Below are 24,210 nucleotides of genomic sequence, written 5' to 3' on the forward strand. Positions count from 1 at the left end.
GCTGGTATTGCAACACAATAGCTGGACTGTTCACCCGAATAAGCAAAGGAAATTCAAAGACTGACAGAGTTTTTGCGCAATATGTAGCCATTTTGCAGTGTGAAAGATCAAAAGTAATTGGACAAAGAATAAATGAAACATGTCATATAGCACTTAGGCATTTTGGCCACAAGAGAGCGCCGGCTGTCCAGCTTACAGTACATGTAAGGGATGGTTCTTTTTAAAAGTGTATTTATTTGTTCTTCTGAGTTTATTAAACCTTTTTGGTTAAGTTAATGCCTTCAGTACAACCTTACTCTCAGTGTCTAAATCGTGTAAATATGCAAATGTATATGTGGTTGTTTGCGGTTCTTAAAGGAGAGACATTGTAATTACATTGTACATATAATGGCAATAAACTCATTCATTTATTCAATGTAGCTGAAGTGGTGCAGAACTAAATGAGAATCCCATGAACACAGTGTATCATCATGAGTTTTATAACAAAGACACTGTGCTACTTGGTTGATGGCTATTCACATTTTCCTCTTCTATAGGTGGATATCGCAACATCTCAAAGCAGTATGGCATCACAATTAAGATGGGAACATCCAAAAATGAGGGCCTATGCATGAAGTAAGAGCTGGTGGGATGCAAAGACCCATTTCATCTTCTCACCTGCAGCCAGAATGGACGGTTGCAGGAGCTGGGAGAGGAAAAGGGTGCTGGTTAATGAATAGCTGCACCGAGGGGAAACTAAGATAACAGGACAATGGTTTTATGGTCACCGCCACTGTTTATGCATGTTATGATTTTATTTACAGAAGGTCATATCACTGCAGAGACAATGACTAATATCCGGAGGGATGCAGATATGGCATCAGGGCCTGTTCATGACCACAGGAAGTGTGCCATCTGTGGTGCTCACACAACTTCGATCTAACTGAGAGATGCAGTAAACTTGAGCTCAATCCTAGCACTTGAAGCACTCTTTGACTCCAGCTACCAGCAGGGATCTGCTTGGTTCTTCTTTGTATTCCAGGTCTGTATTTAAACTGTTCATCTCCAGTGGTTGTGAGCCTGTGAAAGGAAATGACGAAAGCTCAAAAGGTTTAAATTAATGGGGCTATTTAAGTTGGTGTTTTTTTAGAATTGCCAAAATGAAAAAGCATAACTTGGCTAAAACTTTCTCACTTTTATAGCAAGTTTTATTTTAGATTTGGCAAGACATCCACTTTTACTAATTTACTAAATTAAATACTTGGTGTGGTGCTTTTAATGGATGTGCCCCTTGTAATAAACTTAATGTAAAACAATGACTATACTTCGCAGACATTTCTGACAAACCATGTTTCTAATAGAATCACAGTAAAAACTTTTGAAGTATATGAGTGCTCAAAGTCTTATTTTTCATAACACAATCCGAAAATTTTGGGAGCATTTCCACTGCACAATGAATTTCCACAATTTACCAAAATATGTAACTTGGCCTTTGTGGTCACTAGTTGCTGAAAGTGTGCATCTGGATCACAAAAGGTATAAGGTAGCTTATGAAACATGGAAAAACAACTTCTACGTGGCGTCGTCAATCCAGATTTTCTGGTGAACTTGTTTTTAAGTTCTTTTCAGAAGGAGATGTCTGTTTACTGTAAAAACAGAGGCCCACATCTACATGCAACCACAAAACAATTCCACAGTTTGACTCTAGACCAATTTTTAAATCAGGCATTTAAAAAACAAACAAACAAAATAAACCACCCAAAACCTTCTTGTACAATGAACTAGTATGAAACAACTGAATAATATTCAAAACCGTTGTTCATATAATTGATCAGAGTGAACAATTCATAAATGCCACATTATAAAACGCAGGTTTAAGTTTTCGCTCAATTGTTCAATAGCAAATTCATGAATACATGAGTCAAGCTTTGGTAATAAACCTTTTATTTTATTAGCCAATGTGTGATGATACACATTATATTACAGTAAGTAGATATTTACATACATTCTATTAACATCAGAGTTAGAAAATTAAATAATTTGCTTGTTTACCTGAGAGAGGGAAAAAAATAACTGCAGCATCAAATTTTTAAACAAAACCCATTTTCAAGTGAAGACTTAGATTTTCATGCTAATGTTTACTTTTTTTATGCGGTTACTTAAATGGACAAACAAAAGCAAGTAAAAATGTTGATCGAACTGGGCGGTTGCCGTTTGTTAAAGCTGTATAATGGTGAGCATCACTGTCAAGACCTTTTCAAGTACAGGTTTCTAAAGCAACGATACCTTTGCTTCATGCGAAATTAATAATTAACTGGTGAAATATGACTCCTTTCCCTTTATTTATTTGGCAAGTGATTTTTGATAAGAGTGAGGAAAAACAAAGGTGTCCTAGTAGATCAATGACTGGATTAAGCAGAGGAGACTTTTTTTCCCCTCACACGCCCTTTTTTAAAAAAAAATGAGAACACCCCTTTGTGCTTCATCACTCACAGAATGGCATAAAACACACAAATAAAGTGTCCCGCACTCCAAAACAAGACTAAAAAAAAAAAAAAAAAAAAAAAAATCTACTTTTGAAAGCTTCTTCCCTTGAATCACAATCCCAGTGAAGTTCCAGTGTGACACATACAGTATACACCAACACACCTTAAAGAATACCTCATCTCTGTAAACATCCATCACAATCTGAAGCCTGACCTGATTTTCCTGAAATGTGTTGTATTAAACAGTAGGCGAGTCACAGCTTTTTCACATAGTCAGGAATTATTCAGCTGCTTTTAAGGTGTATCTCCTTTTGATTTCGCCTCCAAACAATAGATTTGGATAAATAGGAATTTATGTATGGCTCATGTTCAAGTTTTCGCAATGTAGCTGTGACTCCAGACCTCAGAAATAAACTTGAAATATTGGATATAAAGACTGAGGTGGTTATTATACACTTCTCCTTCCCTTTGAGACAAACTACACACAGCTGCCATTTTTTTTTTTTGCATTAAAGGAAACAGTACATCGAGTCTTTTGCTTTACAGGAATTTCCTGTTTCCACTGAAACTTGCTTTTAGGCAAAAAAAAAAAAAAAGCTCTCTTTGACGCAAGCATGTTATGCCATGAAGCGATAATATAGCGGACTATCTTGGAAGCTGTATTCCTGCTTGATGTGCTGGAGCACGCCACCCTGTTGTAATCGCGTCCCGTAGAGTACTGCCTCGCCACGGTCCTGAGCTAAACCAACCTGCAGAAGCCACTCAACAAGTTCACAGCCAAGAAAACAGTCCACCATAGTCTTCTTTCCACACCTGAAAGTCAAAAGAAGAAATCACCCAAAGGATAGTTGTCTGTATAAGAAGCCACAAGAAACAGAGGAGCAGACAGACCCCACACACAGAAAAATTACAGAATGAGAAATTATTTTGTTTTGATGATATTGTGGTTTGTGAGTCACCGAGCATCAGCAAAGGTTTGCCTAGACATTACTGGGAAACGTACTTGTCATCAGTCTTTAACCAGAGCAGCGGTCAGTAAGACAATGTGCTCTCACCTTCTCTTTTTAACAATGTCATGAAAACACTGCTGCTTGTGGTATTTGGTGAACTGGGTGCAGGTCATCCTGATCTCCTCAGGTAAATCACTCTGTGGCTGCTCTTCTTGTTTTCCATACCACAGACTGTATAATCTAAACACAGAACAAAATTAAATCAGCGGACACCGTAATATAATGTAAACATAGTCTATTGTACATTTGCTATATTCATTGTACACTCACTGGCTGCTTTGTTAGGTACACCTGTTCAGCTGCTCACTAACACAAATGTCTAATCAGCCAATCACATGGCTGTAGCCTAGTGCATTTAGGCATGTAGACATGGTCAAGACAACAAGCTGAAGTTCAAACTGAACATCAAGATGGGGAAAGAAAGGGGATTTAAGTGAATTTGAACGTGGCATGTTTGTTGGTGTCTGACAGACTGGTCAGAGTATTTCAGAAACTGCTGACCTACAGGGATTACCTTCACAATCATCTTTAAGGTCAGAATAGTCTGAAAAAATATCCAGTAAGCGGCATCTTGCTGATGTCAGAGGTCAGAGGAGAATGGCTAGACTGATTCAAGCTGATAGGAAGGCAAAAGTTACTCAAATAACCACTCAAAACAACCAAGATTTGTGAAAAAGCATCACTGAATGCCCAACACACTGAACCCTGAAGCAGACAGGCACCAATCTTGTCAACTAAGAACAGGAAACTGAGGCTACAATAAACACAAACTCACCAAAATTGGACAATTGCAGATTAGAAAAATGTTGCCTGATGGGTCAAAATTTTTGCTGCCACATTCAGATGAGTCAGAATTAGACATAACCACCATGAAAGTATGAATCAATCCCACCTTGTATCAAAGGTCGTGCTGGAATAATAGTGTGGGGGATATTTTTTGTCTTTGGGCTCCTTACTACCAACTGAGCATTGTTTAAAAACATCACTGAACCTGGTGGAATGAGAGATTTGCATCATGGACGCGCAGCAACAAATCTGCAACAACTGTGTGATGCTATTATATCAGTATGGATCATATCTCTGAGGAATTTTTCCACCTTGTTGAATCTATGCTATGAAAAATTAAGGCAGTTCTGAGGACAAAAGTGAATCCAACCCAAGGCTAGTAAGGTGTAACTAATAAAGTGGCCAGTAAGCATATAAACCAGCAGGGAAATTTAATTTACCTGCATAAGAATGAAAGCAGTTCTGAAGGAAAAAAAGAAGTCCAACTTTTACTAGTAAGGTGTACCTAATGAAGTGGCAAGTAAGTGTCTAAAAGTGTCTGAATGTGCAGTTTCATATAAAAGCCATTTACCTCTTCTTAAACGGCAGTAAAATCAAATGTTTGTCCAGCCCAAAAAGAGCAAAGGAGAGAAGCCCCTGTCAACAGGAAAAGATAAGCATGACTTTAGTGCTGTGGGTGTGAGTGTACACTCTTGTATATGTGACAGGATATTTCTAACACAAACCTGTCCATAGTTGACCACAGCACAAAAGAACAGCAGCTCCAAGTAGAGTCTACCAGGATTGTGGTTAAAGAGCAGCCACACGCAGCTGGACAAATTCTGTGAAAACAGGATGTAAGAAGACCTTTGAACGAGAAATGGTAGCTAATGATGTTCAATGAACCAGCTTGTAGAACCAGCTGAGTGGGCATTCATTAAAAGAAAAACAGTCCCTCCCTTGTATGCCTGCAGTGAATAAGTGAGATCAAATTATATATTTTAAAACTGGCTTTAGCAATAAGGAAAGGCTTTTAATTTAAGCCCAGAATCAGTAATTTATCAGAATATACGAAAAGGAACTACATCGCAGCTGACACATGAAAGTATACCAAAGCATCTACCAGCAATACCTAGTATCTTTTTCTTGTACTTTCAGTTTTTAAATCTAGATGCCCCTAATACACTATTTTAAGATTTCTTCGTACAGTAATAAAAATACATAACATTGAATGCAACAGTAAATATAGAGCCAGACACATGACTCTTCTAATGGGGTCTCTGAAAGTGTTTCTTAAAGTCTTCCAGTGACAGGAGTTGGAAATTACACAGCTCAGCCATTTGTATCTGATTTGGTTTGAGATGCACTAAATATAATAATGCAGGCGGATGAAGGCTGACTTCATGTCACTGTAGAACTGAAAGGTGGTTGTTTACTCACAGCAAGCAGGCTGACAATCAGAAGCAGACACATGAGCACATGACGGGCCACTTGTCTGTCTGCAACCTGTTGGAGCTCCTCCACTTGGACAAGGAGGCAGTCTGTGGACTCGCACCTGTTCTCACACTGACCTGAGGGGGGGCAGCAAAACAAATAAGGAAATAATAAAACCTGATAAATTACAAGAATATTCAGTTTGATGCTCATATACTCTAAAATGCACTAAATCCTACTGCTTTTTGAAGTCTCACAATAAAAAAAAAAAAAAACTAATGTCAGTTTCTTATCAGTGCAGTACCTGCTTGTGTGGTTGGTGTGCTGCTCATATCTGCACTGATGATCATGTCAGGCAGGGGTTGGGTTGGTGCACAGTCACATATGAGGCATGCTGATAAAGTAAAAAGAAATATTTGGATCAATTCTCAGCTTATCTCATTTTACACAGGATGCAGATATTCAATAAAATACAAGGTTCCAGGAAAATAAGTAAAGTACTTTCACTGACTATGAATAATGCATATGAAAATACAGCCCCCCAAAAATATTAGTGACAAATATTTTTGCTGATACAACACAAGTACTTACAACACAACATAACAAACTCTTTTACTGAATCATTCAAACAGTTTCTCTTCATTACTTGAAGAACTGGTTTGCAAGTTTGCAATAATGCGTCTTGCTTACACTGGAACTATGACCATGAATCAGTTGTGGCATGTAGCGAAACAAAAGCACTGCATCTAACTTGTTCCTTTCTGACACTCCTTTCTCAGCGTTAACCAGCTTCCTTGCTGTGGACAATTGTGTCTTCAGTATGGAACCATCATGTGTCCTTGGGGAAAATGATTTTTTTTTTTGCGTGTACTTTGTCTTTTGGTAACTGCAGAGACTTTTTCTACGTGATTAACTGAAACCTTATCTGAGAAGAAGGGGTTGCACTGTGCAGCAGTTTACTGTAGAAAACTAGTAGATAAGGGTTCATTTGAACTTTGGATTTCCAGTCCAACTTGGCTGTAAACAACTGACGTCTCTATATGCACGCTCAAGTCTTGATCAGGAGATTTAAATTATAACATCTGGCCTCAGACATCTGGCAAAATCAAAATCAGATCAAATCCTGACAGAACGCACCTTGATCTCTTGGTGGGGGGGCAGTCTCAAACAGGGTCTGGTTTTCTGGTTCATTTTCAATCAAAGGATCTTCTGGAGAGTCAAATGAGTTCACCTCTTCAGTTTGGACATTTTGGGCCCAGCTTCCTCTGCTGAGACACACAAGAGAGCCTCCTCCCAGGAATATGCTGAAGGCAACTACGAATGTGGTGCAGATTATCTGAAAGAAAACATCCAAATAGTATACAGGTTTTATTTCATTATCTGTAATTTCATGGCAGAAAACAGGAAAATTACTTCCCCTGGTATTATTACCTGTGCTCTGCCATAGAAGAAAGCTGCATCAATGACTCCAAACATTTTTTCCCCACAAATGAGCAAAACTGCAGTTACTAAAGCTGGAATCCTGCAACCATAGATACAACAAATTCAATCACAGTATTAAAATATAAAAACCAGGTCAATGGGATTACCCTGAACAACGTGCATGACACTTGGTTGCAGATATACATTTTTTGACTATTTAATCTTAAGTGAGGTTGTATCATGCTAAATCACATTATATTATGCTATATTAATTCATTTACATTGTTGATCGCATCATGAATGTCAGTCTAAACCAAAGTGACATGTTTTCCAGTCTGTGCACATTCCTCTTACCCCCAGCCCGCAATGACCAACATGGCCGGTGAAACTTTCAGATCCTCAGACTTCAAGAGCACAAGTGAGAGTGCTATCAAACCTTAAAACAGCAAAGCATCAATTTCAAAATTTGTAGTCCCACTACAGATATATCTCACCAGTATGAACCAATATGAATTAGTTCAATGTAGGTTTACTGTGGGTAGATGGTAGTGTGCGTACCTGGCCATATAAAAGTGCTGTAGAGTGAGGTACATAATAAGGTGAAAGTCAGGACCTGACCAATGAAGTTACTTTCCTTCACTACAAAGTTCCACAAGATCATCCCAATGCAAGTCAGAATCTACAGAGCACAACATAACAAATACAGGCACTTAGTCATTGAATGCCTAAAGGTGAGTTCCTTCATATAGATATAATTTACTTAATCATTAGACATATTCAACATTAATGGTGCTATTAGTTTTTCATGAATGCAATACCATGCTTACCTGTGCAAAGAAAAGGTTAACTGTAAACAAGTGAGGCAGCCTTTTGAATTTTTTACTTAAAAACATGACGGCAATAGTCCACACCTGTAAGAGAAAACATGGATTGTAAATTATCTATTACTGCAAAAACAAAGACTTTACCAGAAATAGTACACTAGTAGTGACTGGTTGTTCATTTTCTGAAGAAAGTAAACGGAAAATTACTGAGAAGTATGAAACGCATGACTAAACAACAAGCACTCTGAGGGAGAAAACTTCCGTCAAGACAGTTTATTCTCTGGGCAGTATCTACTTTTAAGCAGATAGTATTATATCCTGAATAAAAACATTTTTGTGAGAGTAAGTAATAGATACTAGGTAGTAGGTAATTAATAACTTGAGCTTATTATATAACATTATACAAGAGTAGATTTCTAACTTAATAGGCAGTGCACTCTCTTTTCTTTAAAGATACAACAAAGGTTTTATCTTTAAAACTTTTCTTTCATTATGAAAAAAAGGCAGATCCCACGTAAAAAGTGAGGTCAGAGGTCTAATGTGACATTTGAATGCAAACTATAATGTGACATTCAGAATTCCCGTATACCAGTATCATTTCCTGATTTTTAGGCATACTTTTAAAGATAAAGGGCATTTTTTGAAAGTTTGACCTTATTTGACCTTGGATAAGTGATCAGAGGTCCAAGATAACATGGTATTTAGAATCCCCATATGCCAATATGTAGTCAGTACAACATATTGGCATATAGGGGTTAAGGATCAGAGATGAGTATATGGGTTACACGAAAAACTTTCAAATCTTCAAATGATTGTTCCACACAAATGTGGCACACTTTGACCATGTGACCCCACTCTACACTCCTACAACACTTCCAAAAATGTAATCTCCTTGGTTGATGTTTAAAAAAAAGGAAACATTGAAGGGAAACAATAAAAAAGAAAAACAATGTTGTTTAATCATTGCAAAAAGATAATTGCGGCAAAAAGTTTCAAGTTCCTTAAAAGATATATCAACAGGCAAAGAATGAGGAAGCAAGTCTGCAAGTCAGTAAAACATCTGTCTACTTGCATATCCTGTTAGTGGCAGAGACTTTTAAGGTTAGTTTGACAATATGGTTTAAACATCTACAAAGACTGCCTGCATCTCTAATTTACTTGTCCTGAATGGTAGAACATCAGAGCAGATAAACATAAAGCTGACCTTGACAAAGAAAATAAAGTCAGTGAGCACCCTGTGAGTTATTAAGTGGAGGCAACTCTATGACCTTAGTTCCCATCCACTGAGATAAATTAAACAGTGATCAGCTGATAAAGCAGATGATTAGTCAACTAGCTGTGACTCACCAGTACAACTAAGCTCACGATGCTTATGTTGAAACTGACGTTCTGCAGTGAATTCATTAAACGCTGAGGATCCGTCCAACGGATCGTGAGTAACCAGGCAGAAACATACATTATTGGAGCTGAGAGGAAAGTGCTGATCACCATCCCAGCAGTTACCTGTCAGGAATCAGAACAAAGAAAGCATGGACAGTGAGTTACAGAGAGAAAGCATAAGGTAGATGGTATGTTGGCAGGTAGCTGTAAAGAACTCACAACTTCTAGCTCTGCGTTATAATAAACGGCATAGATGGCCACACTCGGTGCAGTGGGAAACACTCCATAAAGAAAGGCGTAATCAGAGAGGCTGGAGTGGTTCAAATCGCTGGTGTTGCGTTTGTCCAACAGATCCACCATGTCCTTACAAATCAGGGGCATTAGTAACCTGAAAGTCAAATCAAGTCATGTACCATTACCTGAGGCTTTATTTAACACTGATGTGAAATGCAGTGTAACTATACAAACTTTACATGCAATGGCTAGCATGCTGTGCCTGAGACTACTTAATATGTCATCTATTTGATAACAGCTTTTGGTCAGAGAAAGGTCTGACTCATCTAAAGCATGAGCACAAAACAACATGGTGGGAGCACTTTGAAAAGCCTGAACATGCTGACTCTCTCTAAACTTCCATAGCACACCTCATATAAATAAGACAAGGTTGTCTGATAACACTAATATCGCCCTCTTCTAGAAAATCAAGTGCAATAAAAATCTAAATGGCTTCCACTCACAGTTTTGCTGTAGTAAGTAATATCAGTGTCACCACTGTAGATTTGGTTAATTTCCCCAACTGGCCCACCATGGACAGGCCCAGGTAGAACAGAGCTGCTCCCCCAAAAGAGTTAGCCAAGCCATCCACAAACTGAGCCATGAAGACAGGAACGGTTTGGTGCAGCACAAAGTGGGCGATGATGCCGATTACAACCATAAATACTATGGGGTTCTTTATGACCTGTAAAACTACAACTCCCACAATCACTACTTTGCTCTGTTGATGGTTCCCCTGATCCTTCCACTTCTGGATCTCACAGAGGGCAAAGCCGATGGGATTTAGAAACATCAGGGACACAGGGGCCACCAGGTAGATATACTGGAGGTACTCTGGATATGTACTCTGGTACAGGGCTTCAACTGTGGATGAAGATAAAGCAAAAAAAAAAAAAAAAAAATGATGAAGAAATGTGTAAAAGGTTTAAAACAAAACCAAGCTGGATACCTACAAAATGTTATAGAGTAGTTTGTAGTAAAATAAAGAAATGTGAGTGTGCCTGCATCATGAACAGGTGATCATAACTCCTATGACTGCAATAGCTTGATTCTATTTCTGAGCAGAAGCAGAAGATCGGGTTTAATCTGAAACATCCCAGAAGGAAGACAGTGGATGGAAGTGAAACATTAACTGGTGAAGTGAGTAGAAAACAAAAAGCACCTCTGGCCACGTAAACATTATATACTTAAATATTAAAGATATATAGTTAATGGTAGTCAGTTAATTTGAACTTTAATTGACTTTTTCAACTGGGTGAAGTTTTGGTACACATTATATCTACCACTCTATTTATTTATTCACGGATGAGCTTAATGTGAATAAAAGAAAAGCCGCACAAGCAGTGATATCAAAATCTGTTTGCTAACAAATAATAAAATCCTGGGGAACTGAACTCTGAGTATGATGGATGGGCGAACAATAGGACAGCATGTTTACACATCACAGCTCTGAATGACAAGCTTTGTGTTTGCTAGGATTAGAAATTACTTACCTATAGGATATCCCAAAGCAAAATCATTGCTTTGGGTAGCAAAAATTGAGAAGAGCCCAGCCTTACAGTAGCGACTGACGGGGCTGGCTACTATCAATGTGAGGATGCAGACGAGGAAGAACACGCACACTTTGGCGATGAGGATGCTCCAGAGAAATGGCCAGATGACATTACCAAAGTCCAGCAGCACCATGTTCTTGAACAGCAGTGCTGGGAGAGCAAACTTGGAAACAAAACTCCCCAATCCTTTGGCCTGGGTGGAGGTGATAATGTTTGCCCTCCCTGCGACGTACCCGCACAAAATTATCCCAAAGCACTCCAGGAGAGCCGGGAAGAGCCTGTCGATGGACATGGCGGAGGAGAGGGCAGAGGAGTCCAGCTCCTCAGATGAAAAGTTGAAGCTGAGGCTTTTTTCCGGTGCCTCCATCATTATGTTGACCCTCCCTCTGCCGCCAGCTGTCATGTCTGGTTTGCGGTAACGTTAATCCCCTCCTCCTCCTCACCGGTCGGCACTGTCAGTCACTAGGGAGACCGAGGAAAACTTTCACTTATAACCTTTAAAATCACCGGTTCAGCTGTAATCTGATTACACACGTAGAGCTAACTACGTCAGTTAACCGAAATAATATCGTATAATTAACACGACTGCTTTTAGAGAGGTTTTAAAGTTGTTATCACATAGTTAAAAAGAACTGCAACCGATATAACTTATATATATCTTTTTAATAATGCAGTCTCACCTGTCTGACAGCGGTTGAGCCCCCATGCGCTAGTCATATTTAGGTAGCCGTCAGAGTTAGCCAGCGAGCTAACGTGAAGCTGGGGACAGAGATACTAATCAGAGCTTCTTACAGATCCAAATTTCGCCTCCCACCTTTACTAACTTCTTAAAAATAACTTGGAACTAGCGCTCTTCTTACTATTACATGACCGCGTTGCTCAATATCCAACCCACAAGTTTCATTAGCCATGATTTGTCAACACATCTCAACCAATCACTTTTCAAGATAGTGAAAAGAGGCGTGGCCTAGCAACTACTTTCTATCCTTTGCGAAAACAACGTAAATACGTATCAGAGACGGTATAGAAAGATGGCATAATAAGTATGACCACTTATTTCCGCAGTGTTGACAGACAGGCTTGAAGGGTGCATTTTAACCCAAACCTAAACTTAGTAAAAGTTTAGTTTACCAGAAGCCTACCTAAATTTAAACTGCGTTACAAATTTAAAGTCTGGAAAGCCCCTGTACGGGGAAATTCAACCACCACCTCACAACAGCCAAGTATGGTATAATCTACTAGTCACATGACCAATCATGGCTACGAAAGACTGAAGACTGTCGTAAATGACTGAAAAGCATTTAAAATGCTAATTTTCAATTAAGCAAAAGTTTTTTGAAAAGGGTGTATCTCCATATTATGCCAAATTATAGTTTTAAAAAGGCTTTAATCTAAAAATGACGAGAACCACAGTTATCATAAAAATGATGACAGTGATGGAAAATGTTATCAGTCAGCCCTTCTCACGTGCTGAATGGAAGGATCCTGTTTTGTCTCCATATAATCTTTTAATACAAGATATACTTAACTGTGCGAGTTATCTTTTGCATGAAATGTTCTGTCTTCTGTGATCATAAATCTTTCTGTGTTTTTTGTTATTCTTAGTCAAGAGCCATGTAGACTGTTGTTGCAGTTGCATGTTAGTCAGAATGATGAGTGTGGTTCAAGCTGTCAGGAAGGCAGATATAACTAAAACTATTCCTTGTAACAACCAAGGTATGTAGAAAAGCGTCTGTGAATGCACAACACATTGTGAATGCACAACACATTGAACACTGAAGCAGATGAGAGCCATTCCTGTCAGCTACAACACTGAAAAACATTGTCTGGCCCACTGAATATCAGCTTCTGCTGTACTTCGATGGTAGAGTCAGAATTGTGTGTAAACATCTTAAAAATATGGATCCATCCTTCCTTATATCAACAGTTCAGTCTGGTGGATTTATATAGCGCTTTTCAAGGCACCCAAAGCGCTTACATTCATACACTGGTGGAGGCAAGCTACAGTTGTAGCCACAGCTGCCCTGGGGCAGGCTGACAGAAGCGAGGCTGCCATATCGCGCCATCAGTCCCTCTAGCCAAAGCTCAAATAATCTCAAACTGAGTTAGCTGTACTCAAATGGCCTCCACAGTGACCACATCTAAATCCAACACAGTACCTTTGGAATGTAATGAAATGGGAGATTCACATGATGAATGTGCAGGTGAAAAATCTGCAGCAACTATGTGATGCCGTCATGTCAACATGAACCAAAATCACTTAGGATTGTTTCCAGCACCTTGCTGTGGACCCAGTACTAGCAAATTGTAAAGCAAGGAACAGGGGAGAACAACATTCAAATGAGCACAAAGCATGGCAGTATCATTTATCTGGGATGTGGGAGTATATCAGGGAAATTAAAATGTTGATATACTCTCCCAAGTATCTTAACTGTGGAATGCACATTTTATACAACCTATAAAACCCAGAAATACCATGAATTTAGTCTCCTGTGTGCCCACAGAGTTAAGTAAAAAAGTTAGCTGATGGCTGTGCCACATGCACCTGTCAAATAACTGCTGTGAACTGAGGAGCCAAGAGCTAAGTAAGCACATTACAAGCAAAAGTGGGCAGGTACAGAATCTGCATTAATATTTGAATTTCAAATAGAGAGCCTGCATAAGGTGCACAGTGTACACAGTGTTGTGGGAAACAAAAGGCAGGAGTGCTTCAGAAAAATAGGTCTGATTGATAATAGTGACACGATTATCAATCAGACCCTCGTGCTTTAAACTTAGGCACAATTGACACAATTACCAGCTACAATTAGATTATAGCTTATATGATTCTAACATGTACCATTTGATATTAAAGACATTAAAATGTGCTCCAGAAGTTGTCAGTCTGCCGTGTGCTGTGTGCTGCTACGTACATTAGCCAGAACTGGATTCTTTTTTCCTAATCTCTATGTTTACCTGGGAAGGTGTAAGTCAGAATTTTCATATTTTTAGTGGTATGAAGCACGTGCCAGTGCTCTTGTATCAGGAGAATAGAACAGAAAAAAGCAAGGAGCTACAGGATGGAGGCTATCAATTTTCATCTGGTTTTCCTCTTATTGCGCTATAAAGTCTACCCTTCAGTCATATCTCACCTTGTAACAGGACAAAACAATTTTATTCAGCTGTACAGTATAAACATGTCAAGCAAAGCTGCACAATATTACACAACATTAGATTTATGTCCAGTTGCACACATGTTCCTGTCCATACACACAACGGAAAAAGTAACTCTGTTAAAATATGTTGAATACAAATATGAAAATACTGCAAATTACATGTTCTTACAGGATACAATTGTTCACACTCCAAAAACAAACAACAAGAGAAAGGAAGATCAAGCTGTAAATGCTGTCAGGCCTGTACAGGAGCTTCAAAAAACAAAGGTGAACGTGATCACCTGAGAAGTGTAGCTGGCAGAACATAAAGGATGGGTCTTTAAAGCATACTCAGCTCAATGAGGCGGCCTGCGAACACCGCTAATGTGCCAATTAGACACACAGCCATAAAGACACAAAGCAGAATGTGATCCAACACCATGGCCACAAACTTCCACTCTTCAGCAGCCTGGAAAAAAAAAACAATAGAGAAAATGTATCAATTGCAGGACTCTAGATTGGATTTTAGCAACATGATAGCAAAATATTTTATTATAAGGATGGTTACACTGCTGGATTCCTCATCTGATTTCATGGTTTCTGCGATGTATTTGACCCCATCAATGGCACTGCGCACATCAGGATTCTTTGTGATGGGTGAGTAGTAGGGAACAGCAGAGGCCTGGTTTCCAGAGATATCTGAGATATCAAAATCAGCACCATAGATGGTTTTTATCTGCTTTTCCTTTCCCGGGCGTTTCATTGTTGAGAAGAACATGATGTTGGGAATGGTTTCGATAAAAACCTATCATGAAGGAGACGACAAATGTGTCAGTGAGTGTACAATACCAGAAAAGATGGATAAAGAACAAAAATTTTTTTTAAGTCTGTTACCACTAGATGGCAATATAATGCAGGAGAAAAACTCAAGCTTGCCTCGCTTGAGCAAATCTACTCCTTTAGTTATTCAGCTTCACTATCAAAATGTAGTCTTTTGCTTTCTTGTGCTCACCTTGCGAACCCAGTCTGGCATTGTGTGAGTGCTCGGGGAACGGTGGTGGGTGTTGATAACAATGACAGTGATGATGATGGATGCAATGACAAACACCATGGTGAAGAGCATGTACTTCCCAATGAGTGGTACAGCGCTAGAGGTAGACGGGATCAGTTCCACAATGACCAGCAGGAACACGGTCAGAGACAACAGGACAGAGATGCTGAGGGTCATCTTCTCACCTGGAAGACACCATTATAACCATTCACTCTTTCTTAGTTTGGATAGAAATCAGCACGAGGTATAGAATTTCAAACACAGTCAGCTGTTGTGTAAATATTTCTGGTCATGTGACAAAAGGGACTAATTAATCAAAGAACACAAAATTGCCTATTAAATTATTTCAGTTCAAATTCCATATAGTAGTATGCAGTTTTGATCAGCACATGATAGGTAGATGTTCATCAGATCTTTTTTTTCTCTTGTTTACTATTCTTGACCTCTTCAGTAGTCTAAAAATAATTCAAATAAAAAGAAAAAAGAAAGAAAATAATGTAGTTACATTCTTAGGTAGGGACACCATGTTTATGCTGTAACTTATCCCCGATACACTGAAGGGCTGATAACATGTTTAGACCATAACTTGACCTGAAAAATATGAAAGTATAGGTGCAAATGTCGTGCAGATTAAACTGCATGAACGTGCAATCTTATTAAACTGCCACAAGGGAGGGCTGTTTCCTGAATCCCATCAACTAACTTTAATTTGAATTTATACAGCAGCACATTTGCACTGGTCACCCGAATAAGCAAATCAAATCCAAACAGTGATAGGCAACTTTTTTCCTCTTTCATAAAGCCAGGAGTATAAAGAGATTTTGACACCATTTCACATGAGTAAAATGTGAGACATGTTCTTTTTTGGGGGGTTGTTTTTGTTGTTGCTCAGTAAGAGCATTTATCCCAGGGAGGGCATCTTTTTTGGCACTAGCATCTCCTGCACACTCTCCTGTCAGCAGCCATATCAGAAACAGGGATCAAGTGATGTATTATACATTAAAGCAAAGGCCTGCTTTCAGACATGACAGCACAGAGGGACTCTGGGTAATGAAGCAGACCGACACACTGGGAACATGGCCAGATGTGCACATAAGCTGTGCAGTTCCTGAAACAGCCAGTGTAGAGACACTTTGGACTGACAGGCAGCATTTAAGGATTTTTCCAACACGGTGTCAGTTGATATCATAATAGGAAAGCCGAATAGTGGCTACAGTCTAATTTTGACAATTTGCATCGTTTGCATGTTCCTTATAATTTGCATATATGTACACATACACAGGAAACAGTAAAACAGCTGTCTTTGTCTGAAGCTCAAGCAAATGTACTTAAACAGATTTGTAAAACTTGATTAAATAACATGTTAAATGTTTCCTTTTCTAAACAGATTTTTTTAGATGAAAATTGCAAATGTCTATGCAATTTTAAGGTTTTAAGGTTACTGAGGTTTTACAAGTACTAGTAGATGGAGTTTGTTACCTTTGGACATGTTATAAATAGCTTAGCCTCTTCCTCCCACTTGTAGACTTTATTCTAAGCTAGCTAACTGGCTGTTCCTTCCAGACATGAAAGTGCCATAAATCTTTCTGTCAACCTCTTGAAAGGAAACAACATACCATTTTTCCAAAGAGGCTGAAGTATTGGCTTGCAGGTAATGATTCCCTTTGAAAATATTTGAAAAGCATACAACAAAAGCAAAGCTCGAGATAAATCTAGTACTATATTTGTCAAGACTGTGAGAAACTTCCTCCAGTATATTAATATATATTAGTATATCTAATTACTTATAAGAATTATGGTTTATATCCTTTTTAGTGAGAGGGTGTGTTTAAAACTTTCTGTATATTATGATCTATGATAGATGTTTTATTGTTTGGTTTACTTTTTTCAGTGTAAACATACCAGAATCCGTGGGAAGATAAAAGACAAGGCCAGTGAGGAAGGAAAAGAGCATGCACGGGATGATGACATTAACAATGAAGTACAGAGGAAGCCGCAGCATGAGGAAATGGTAGGTGATGTCCAGGTAGGGGGTGTCTTGGCAGCAGGCGTAGTACACCCAGTGCTTCCAGCCACGGAAATCCTTCATCACCCATTCTCCGCTTTCCATAAAGTGGCTCAAATCTGGGCGGTCACTGTCCTGTCAGGAAATATGAATATGATGATAAATATTCTTATTATGTAAATTTTCTAGAGAAATGTAAAGAAAGTTATAAAAAAAGTAAAATCAGTAAGCTTTAAATCTGCTTTCATTCTTTTCATCCGGTTGCAAAGAAAGTGAGATTGTATCAGTGTTTTTGAGAAAATAATCCTGCGTTTGACTTGATAAATAATCTCATTAATTTATCATCCTGCTCGCTGGGTTTAAGTCTTTTTCAATGGTAGTGATGTGGTTAGCCCTGCTGCCTCACAGCAAGAAAATTCCTGGTTCAGACTCTCACTTGTGCTCTCTCTGTGGAGTTTGCATGCTCTTCTTGTACCTGAATGGGTTATTTCCAGGTTCTCCATCCAATGACAAGCATGCTTGGTTAATCAGAGATTCTAAATTAGGCATGGAAAAGAGGTTCTTTAGGGAGGTGTTAAATAAAGAACCCTATGAATGCATGATTAAGTACATTTAACTGATTGCTTTGAGGGGTCAGTAGAAGCTGATAAAGCCTAGAAAAGCATTATATAAATATCGACCCATTTCCAATTGAATTTGTAAAATATGGGTGCTAGATATAGCTAACAGAGCGTATTTTAAGGCATGGCTGTGATTGACAAGTGGCTATAATGTGGGCATTCGGAGTAAGCACCTTCTCAGTCTGTTGCATTTTAGCCTGTATTTTGTTGTAGTAAAAAACTAACAGATTGATTGTTTCAGTTTGTTCATTTTAATTTAAGCTTGTATTTGTATCATGTGCACTTTGCTAACCAAGCTAGTTAGCTATTGCTAGCTGATTAACTCCACACTCTTGTCCAAGTAGTACATCTGGTTTCTTAAGCAAAGTATGGTTAAAGTCAGAAACTGAGACTTTAAAACAGCAGTTAATAAATGAATGGCTGATGTCATAGTCACTCTGTCGATCCTTTACATGCAATTCATGACTTTTCCTAAAATTTAGTTGGTTAAAATTGTAGTTGTTTACAAGCTTATCAGAAAGACTAGAAGGGGAACTTCTTGCCTAGCCCTTGCCAGTGTAAATAAAGGAAACTAAATTATTTACATGTTGCAACATCGCATTTGTGTATGTACAAATAACAGCTTGAGTTCTTGTGTCAATTAATAATTTTGTCTTTAATTTATACAAAACAGAAGCTGTCATTTGTCATTATTTTGTAAGTTTTGTGTACACTTTTTGGGGGGGACTTAGGCAGACTAGTTGAGAGTGGCATAAATCTCCTCAATTAACTTTAAGTAAGAAACAGACTGTGACTGGGTTAATATGTATTACGGGATTGATGACGACCAAGTTTCCATCGTAGGTCCAGGTACCCAGCTTCATGCTGCAGTTCTGGAGGTCGAAGGGGAAATGCAACACAATAATTTCACAGTAGCTTTTGAAGATGGCGGGTGGGTTCCATGTGATCATCCCAGTGTACTCCAGCAGCACTTTGCTCTCATGAACGATGGCAAAGTCACCGTCGGCACTGCGGGCACAGACAAGCACAGGCGGCATCAACACGGGAGATAATAAGTTAAATGTTCACGCAGGGGGACATCAGCGCCTGAGGACAGGGTGCGGTTGGCACAAGTTGTTGTGGCAGCAGAGCTGGTTGTCAAGGGAAAAAAACAGCAGTGTGTCAATGCAGCATATGGCACGGGGGTGGGGGGGTCTGCTATACAGAGGCCAAATTTAGCACAATGAAATCCGAGCTATCACGTACTACATGCTGCAGTATAGAAACGTGTGATCCAAAATATCACTGACGAGTGTGCTGATTGTTTTCTTGCAGTCAGAATTTTCAGGTCAAGCATAGATATATATATATATATGGCATTGGTCAGTTATAGCTTGAATACATACTTGTTGTAAAGAACGAGATCAGGACGCCAAATGTCCCTGGAAGGTACTCTGATCTTTTTGATGCCACCATAATCCTCTGGGTTCCACTGCAAGTTCACATCTTTCCATTTCTGAAACACAGAGAGGGACAGTCAGGTCTGTACCCGCAGTTTATACTTCACAAATAGCAGCCAGTATAAATGGTTCATTTAGTGGAAAAACAGAAAACATCACAAAAGCTGTTAATGAGTCAAAATTATAATCATGATGCTGAAAGAGGACACGATGATGGTGAAGCAAGCCTGAAGTAATGAGGGACAAAGTATTTTGCACAATGCTTGGAGGACAACAAACTATCTTGAAGTAATCAGTAATGAATCAATAGTTACTGTTCTGTGATTTTTGGTGTTTGGATCATAGTTTATCATAAACTACTTAGAAAAGTGGGAGTTAATTATAGACCAAACATGATGATGATTTGTTATTTCTCAGGCAGTTCTTGTGGGAATGATTGCTGTCTACTTTTGAGGTTTTGCAGACATGTGATCACTAACCATATGATGTTAACCAGTCTTTTCGGATGTGTGACAATCAAACATTGTAGGATCAGGTGAATAAAGCTCTAGTCGCACAGGCCTATAGGCTGGTCAGTGAGGCTATAGGGAACCTGTCCTGAGGGAAAAATTTGTATTCCCCAATCAGTTGTTAGTGGTCAGCAGGCCTACAGGCCATCGGTGTCCCTGTGGCGACCATGTGTCGGTAGGGAAAAATCCCAGCCAGCTGGGAAAAACCTCCTTGTATTTGCTTTGGTTGCTAAAATATAGCTGTAGCCCTGGTTTGAAAGGAAGTGATGGATTTGCCCTAACCCTTTCCAGCTACTAGAGGTAGATGGGTCTATCAAAATATCCATAGTATTAATATCAATGCTGGTTATGGTGTTGCATCGATACTAGTGTGATAGAAACAAATTATTGATCCTATCTTTTAAGGTCAGTATGTAGCCCATTGTACTGGGTTAATTAATTATTTTTTGGAAACAAAAAATATAATGTATCCCAAACAAGTACTATAATTTAAACAACAGAAACTGACCCAAAGGGTTTTAGAGACAGGCACATTTATAGTCCAGCTCTTCAAAAGAGTCAGATTGATACCAAAATTTGCAGTGTTGTAGAGGAGTACCAGCTACTCTGTGAGATGTAGTGAAAGTGTGAAAAGCCAACATGTTTCAAAGGGTTCGACTTTTATTATGAAGGTGAACCTTTTCTATTTCCAGTTTGTGACACATGCTTTAAAGTTTTAATAGTTTAGCTAATAGTTTGCAATTATTTACAGACAAATGTTAAAATCAACAGGCAACCCTGACAATTTGCTTACAGCCAACTCTATCATGAAGAGGCTTTTAATGTAGTACCTTCTTCGCAACTAATTTCACCCAGCCAGCAACCTCAAGAAACCACTGCTAACCACAATTTTTCCTAACAAGTGGTTATTGTATCTTGCCCAATATGACAATAACAATAACAATGTCAATTATATAGCACATTTCATTGCATGAAAACTCAATGTGCTTAACACAGAAAATGAAGACATAAAAATAACAGATATGGTTGCAACTCTCAAGTAACTCTTGAGTATGATCAAGAGATATCTCGATAAGGTCCTGCATCAGGAGCTATGAGCTAAAGTGAACCCGGACCATCCTGAATGGTGTTCTGGTATCTTCAGTTAATGAGTAATTCTAAGTAAGTACGTCTGATAGGCAGTTAATGAGTAATACTGTCAAAATATTGTTTGTTTGTTCTAGCTGACAGCATATAATAATTCAAATTCAGATTGCATGAAAATACTAATGCAATTTAGTGCATGAAAAAACTGCTTAGTTTGCAGTATTGTGGTTAAGTTTACCATCATGCTATGTTGAGCTGGTACAGAGAAGACTGTGGTGTTCATGGTCAATTATTGTAAGGTTACATTGAGTGTAATAGACATCAGTTTAAGCTGAACTGTCATTCAGTTAAATCCACAAAGAACAATAAGCCTCAGAAAATTAAAAGGTCACAATATTTTTTTAAATAGATTCGTGTCTCTTTTTTCCTCCTCTTCCACACTGCTACAGCAGCTGTTTGGACCCCCCAACTTTAACCCGTGGTTAGCAAGTATTGATTAATTATTTACCTCATGTCTTTTTCAGATTTTTTTGGTTAATCTGTCTTTTTTGAACAATACTAGTGGAAGTAATAGTATAAAATATAAAATAGTATAAAATCCTGGGTTTATTTGGCAAAAAATCACCTACCAATGAATTAAAGGAAGACTTTTTATCAAAACAAAGTCAGTGCAGCCTAATATTTGACTCAGTTTGGCATTTTTGTCAATGGCAGAAGTGACTATAGAGGAATACCTTCCTTCTCCTTCATACACGATAACACGACAAAAAATTAACAAACCTGTTTCAGTCGCACATTGCTGGTGACAATCTGGTTAACCTCATCCTGTGGATCCAAAAAATGTGTTGTGTTACTCATACAGAGATTAGCATTGTGTGACAACAGTGAATCTTATGACAGGTGATATACTGCCAAGTAAGACCTCACCACACTGATGAGCTGAATGAGCTGAAGACCCACAGTAACGTTCACTTTGTCCTTGAAATGACTGACAGGACGGACAACCTTATTGTAACCAGTGAAAAGGGTTTTAAATAGAAGTGTTTCTTCCAAGGAGCCCCAGGCCGTGCCTGAAACAGACAACATAGTTGCTTTGTGATGAGTTATGTTTGGAGTCATTTAAACAGTGACTCCACTCTTGGTAGCTCTCCTTGAGTGCTGGAAAATCAGATGCTTTTTAAGAACACCTGACACTTAGGGTGACTGGAAAACAGACGTGATAATGTAGGTGCAACATGTTTGTAAAATTAGTACACGGCAGTGTGAAAATAAACTCGTTTCCATGGTGTGTAGTGTCTATAATATGTGTGCTGCCAAACTCTTGAAGTGCTGACATAAAATTTTACAATGTAAAATAGACTTTTACTTGATATATAAATAAAATATATACATTGACTGTAAAAAGAAAGTATACCTTTTAGTTCTGAGGGTTTTTGTATCTGGACATTATTTTTTTTTCCTTAGCAGGTCTTAAAGTTAAATAAATAACATCTGAGGTAATATTTAGATAACAAAAATTGAGTAAAAATGCAAAATTTGTGAGTAAAAAAACTAATTATACTGTGACTGGCTTCATAGGAATTAAGAGGGTAGGTAGCAGCCGGGTGCTGCTAGTGAAATGCAGTTGGTTAACTAATCATCAGCAAGTGTGAGCACCTTTATAAAAGCAGAAGTTTGGGCACTTTGCTGTTCTGGGATATTCAAGTGTGTTTTAATAGAATGTTAAGGAGCAAAAATCAGCAGTGGATTAAGGAATTGCGAAGGAATTGTTGCTGCCCATCAATCTGGGAGAGGTTATAAGGCCCTTTACCAAACAATCATCCACCATTTAATAGTGAGAAAGATTGTTTACAAGTGGAAAACCAATCTTCCCATGAGTTGATGTCCCAGCAAATTCATCCACAAGTTAGACTTTGCAATGCACAGAGAGCTCTACTGGCCTGTGCACGTTCAATTTCATTTTCAAGTTCACAACAGTACAAATTAACAGTTGCTTGTCTGGAAGGTTTGCCAGGAGGGAAAAAAAAGGAACATGACAGCAGAGCCTAGGTTTGCAGAGTTGCATCTGAACAAACTACAAGACCTCTGGGACAACATAGAAGACTAGTGTGGAGATGTTTGGCAGTAATGCACGGCATCACACTGAGCGAAAACTAAACACAGCATATCAGCACAAACATCCTCCAACTGTTAAATACAATGGTGGAGTGGTGTGGAGGTGAGGACAGGCTCTGGACACCTCGGGCACTGAATCTTGGATATTACTTAATTTTTTTACGCACTGCTTCTGCATTTTGGCTTAGTTTTTGTCAATATATGTGTGTCCTGGAGACATAGGGACTGCCTGTAGTGTAAACACAACAAACAGTGTATGTGCAGAGAGTTTAATTTTGGCAACACTTCATTGAAACATGCGATGGCTCCACTGTGTGGGTTGTTAACAGAGATATTATTTTTCCCATTTTCCACTACGCATCTGTCACAAGCCAAAGCAGGACCTCCTTTCATTTCCCTTGACCTTGAAATGAAGGCCATTTTACAGCAACATGTGGTTTGAATGCTTGAATGATTCTCGGGACATTCAACACAGTAAACTAAGGAATTGCCTGTCTATAATTATGCAGATGACTTCATGTGGTGACAGGCAGATGAAGGGTTGAGACCCAGAAGAAAAAGCCTCACTGTACTTGGCCTTGCAAGAGAGCCAGTTTGTACAAAGCTTAAATTTGCTCATTAGTTCTGTTCTGTGAATTGGATCAGATTACACTGACCTCAGAGAAGTTTCTGTAAATATAATTAAGAGTTTATTTGTATTTTATTTATGTACTGATGTTTTTTTTTTTACATTAATTAAATGCTTCAAAGGCAAGTACACTATGTCAAAAGTGATCAAGCACACACTTTCTTTAGTTTACAACAATTTCTTACCTGTTAGGGTGACTAGATGAAAAATAAAAATCACAACATTCATTATTGCGAGTAAACTCAGGCATCCAAACTAAGATCCATCTTCGACACGTTGCCTGTCGATGACTCGAGAATTAAAACGTGTTGAACCGCGTAAAAGATTCTTTTAGCGCTGGCAAATGACTTACTATACAACCTTCAAGCTCTCCACTGGCAGCCTGGTTGTTATTGTCGCACTGTGGATGTGAGAGATTGCCTGCCAACGCTTGTCATTTGAGAGGGACAATATATAAGATCAACATACCACGGTAATCCACCCCTGAAATATCGTAT

At 38.6% G+C, this 24,210-nt stretch overlaps 2 protein-coding genes across 2 annotated transcripts; both read right to left on the reverse strand.

Annotated features, from left to right (window-relative positions):
- Nucleotides 1-2,121: 2,121 nt before the first annotated feature.
- On the reverse strand, nt 2,122-12,047 carry gpr155a (G protein-coupled receptor 155a). The gene is made up of 16 exons (XM_039600305.1): nt 11,807-12,047; nt 11,067-11,588; nt 10,038-10,437; nt 9,520-9,688; nt 9,268-9,423; nt 7,924-8,007; nt 7,655-7,775; nt 7,451-7,532; nt 7,106-7,196; nt 6,812-7,010; nt 5,979-6,068; nt 5,681-5,811; nt 4,987-5,082; nt 4,833-4,897; nt 3,521-3,655; nt 2,122-3,278 (listed from the first exon to the last, which is right to left on the reverse strand). The coding sequence occupies exons 2-16, from the start codon at nt 11,527-11,529 to the stop codon at nt 3,083-3,085; spliced, it is 2,478 nt and encodes an 825-aa protein (XP_039456239.1). The 5' UTR covers nt 11,530-11,588; nt 11,807-12,047; the 3' UTR covers nt 2,122-3,082.
- Nucleotides 12,048-14,196: 2,149 nt separating this feature from the next.
- LOC116322894 (acetylcholine receptor subunit alpha) lies at nt 14,197-24,210 on the reverse strand. The gene is made up of 9 exons (XM_031743106.2): nt 23,899-24,210; nt 21,898-22,040; nt 21,751-21,795; nt 19,322-19,431; nt 18,749-18,944; nt 17,214-17,451; nt 15,273-15,496; nt 14,829-15,065; nt 14,197-14,729 (listed from the first exon to the last, which is right to left on the reverse strand). The coding sequence occupies exons 1-9, from the start codon at nt 23,939-23,941 to the stop codon at nt 14,601-14,603; spliced, it is 1,365 nt and encodes a 454-aa protein (XP_031598966.2). The 5' UTR covers nt 23,942-24,210; the 3' UTR covers nt 14,197-14,600.

The sequence above is a fragment of the Oreochromis aureus genome, linkage group 16 (assembly GCF_013358895.1).
Source record: "Oreochromis aureus strain Israel breed Guangdong linkage group 16, ZZ_aureus, whole genome shotgun sequence".
Lineage (NCBI taxonomy): Eukaryota > Metazoa > Chordata > Actinopteri > Cichliformes > Cichlidae > Oreochromis > Oreochromis aureus.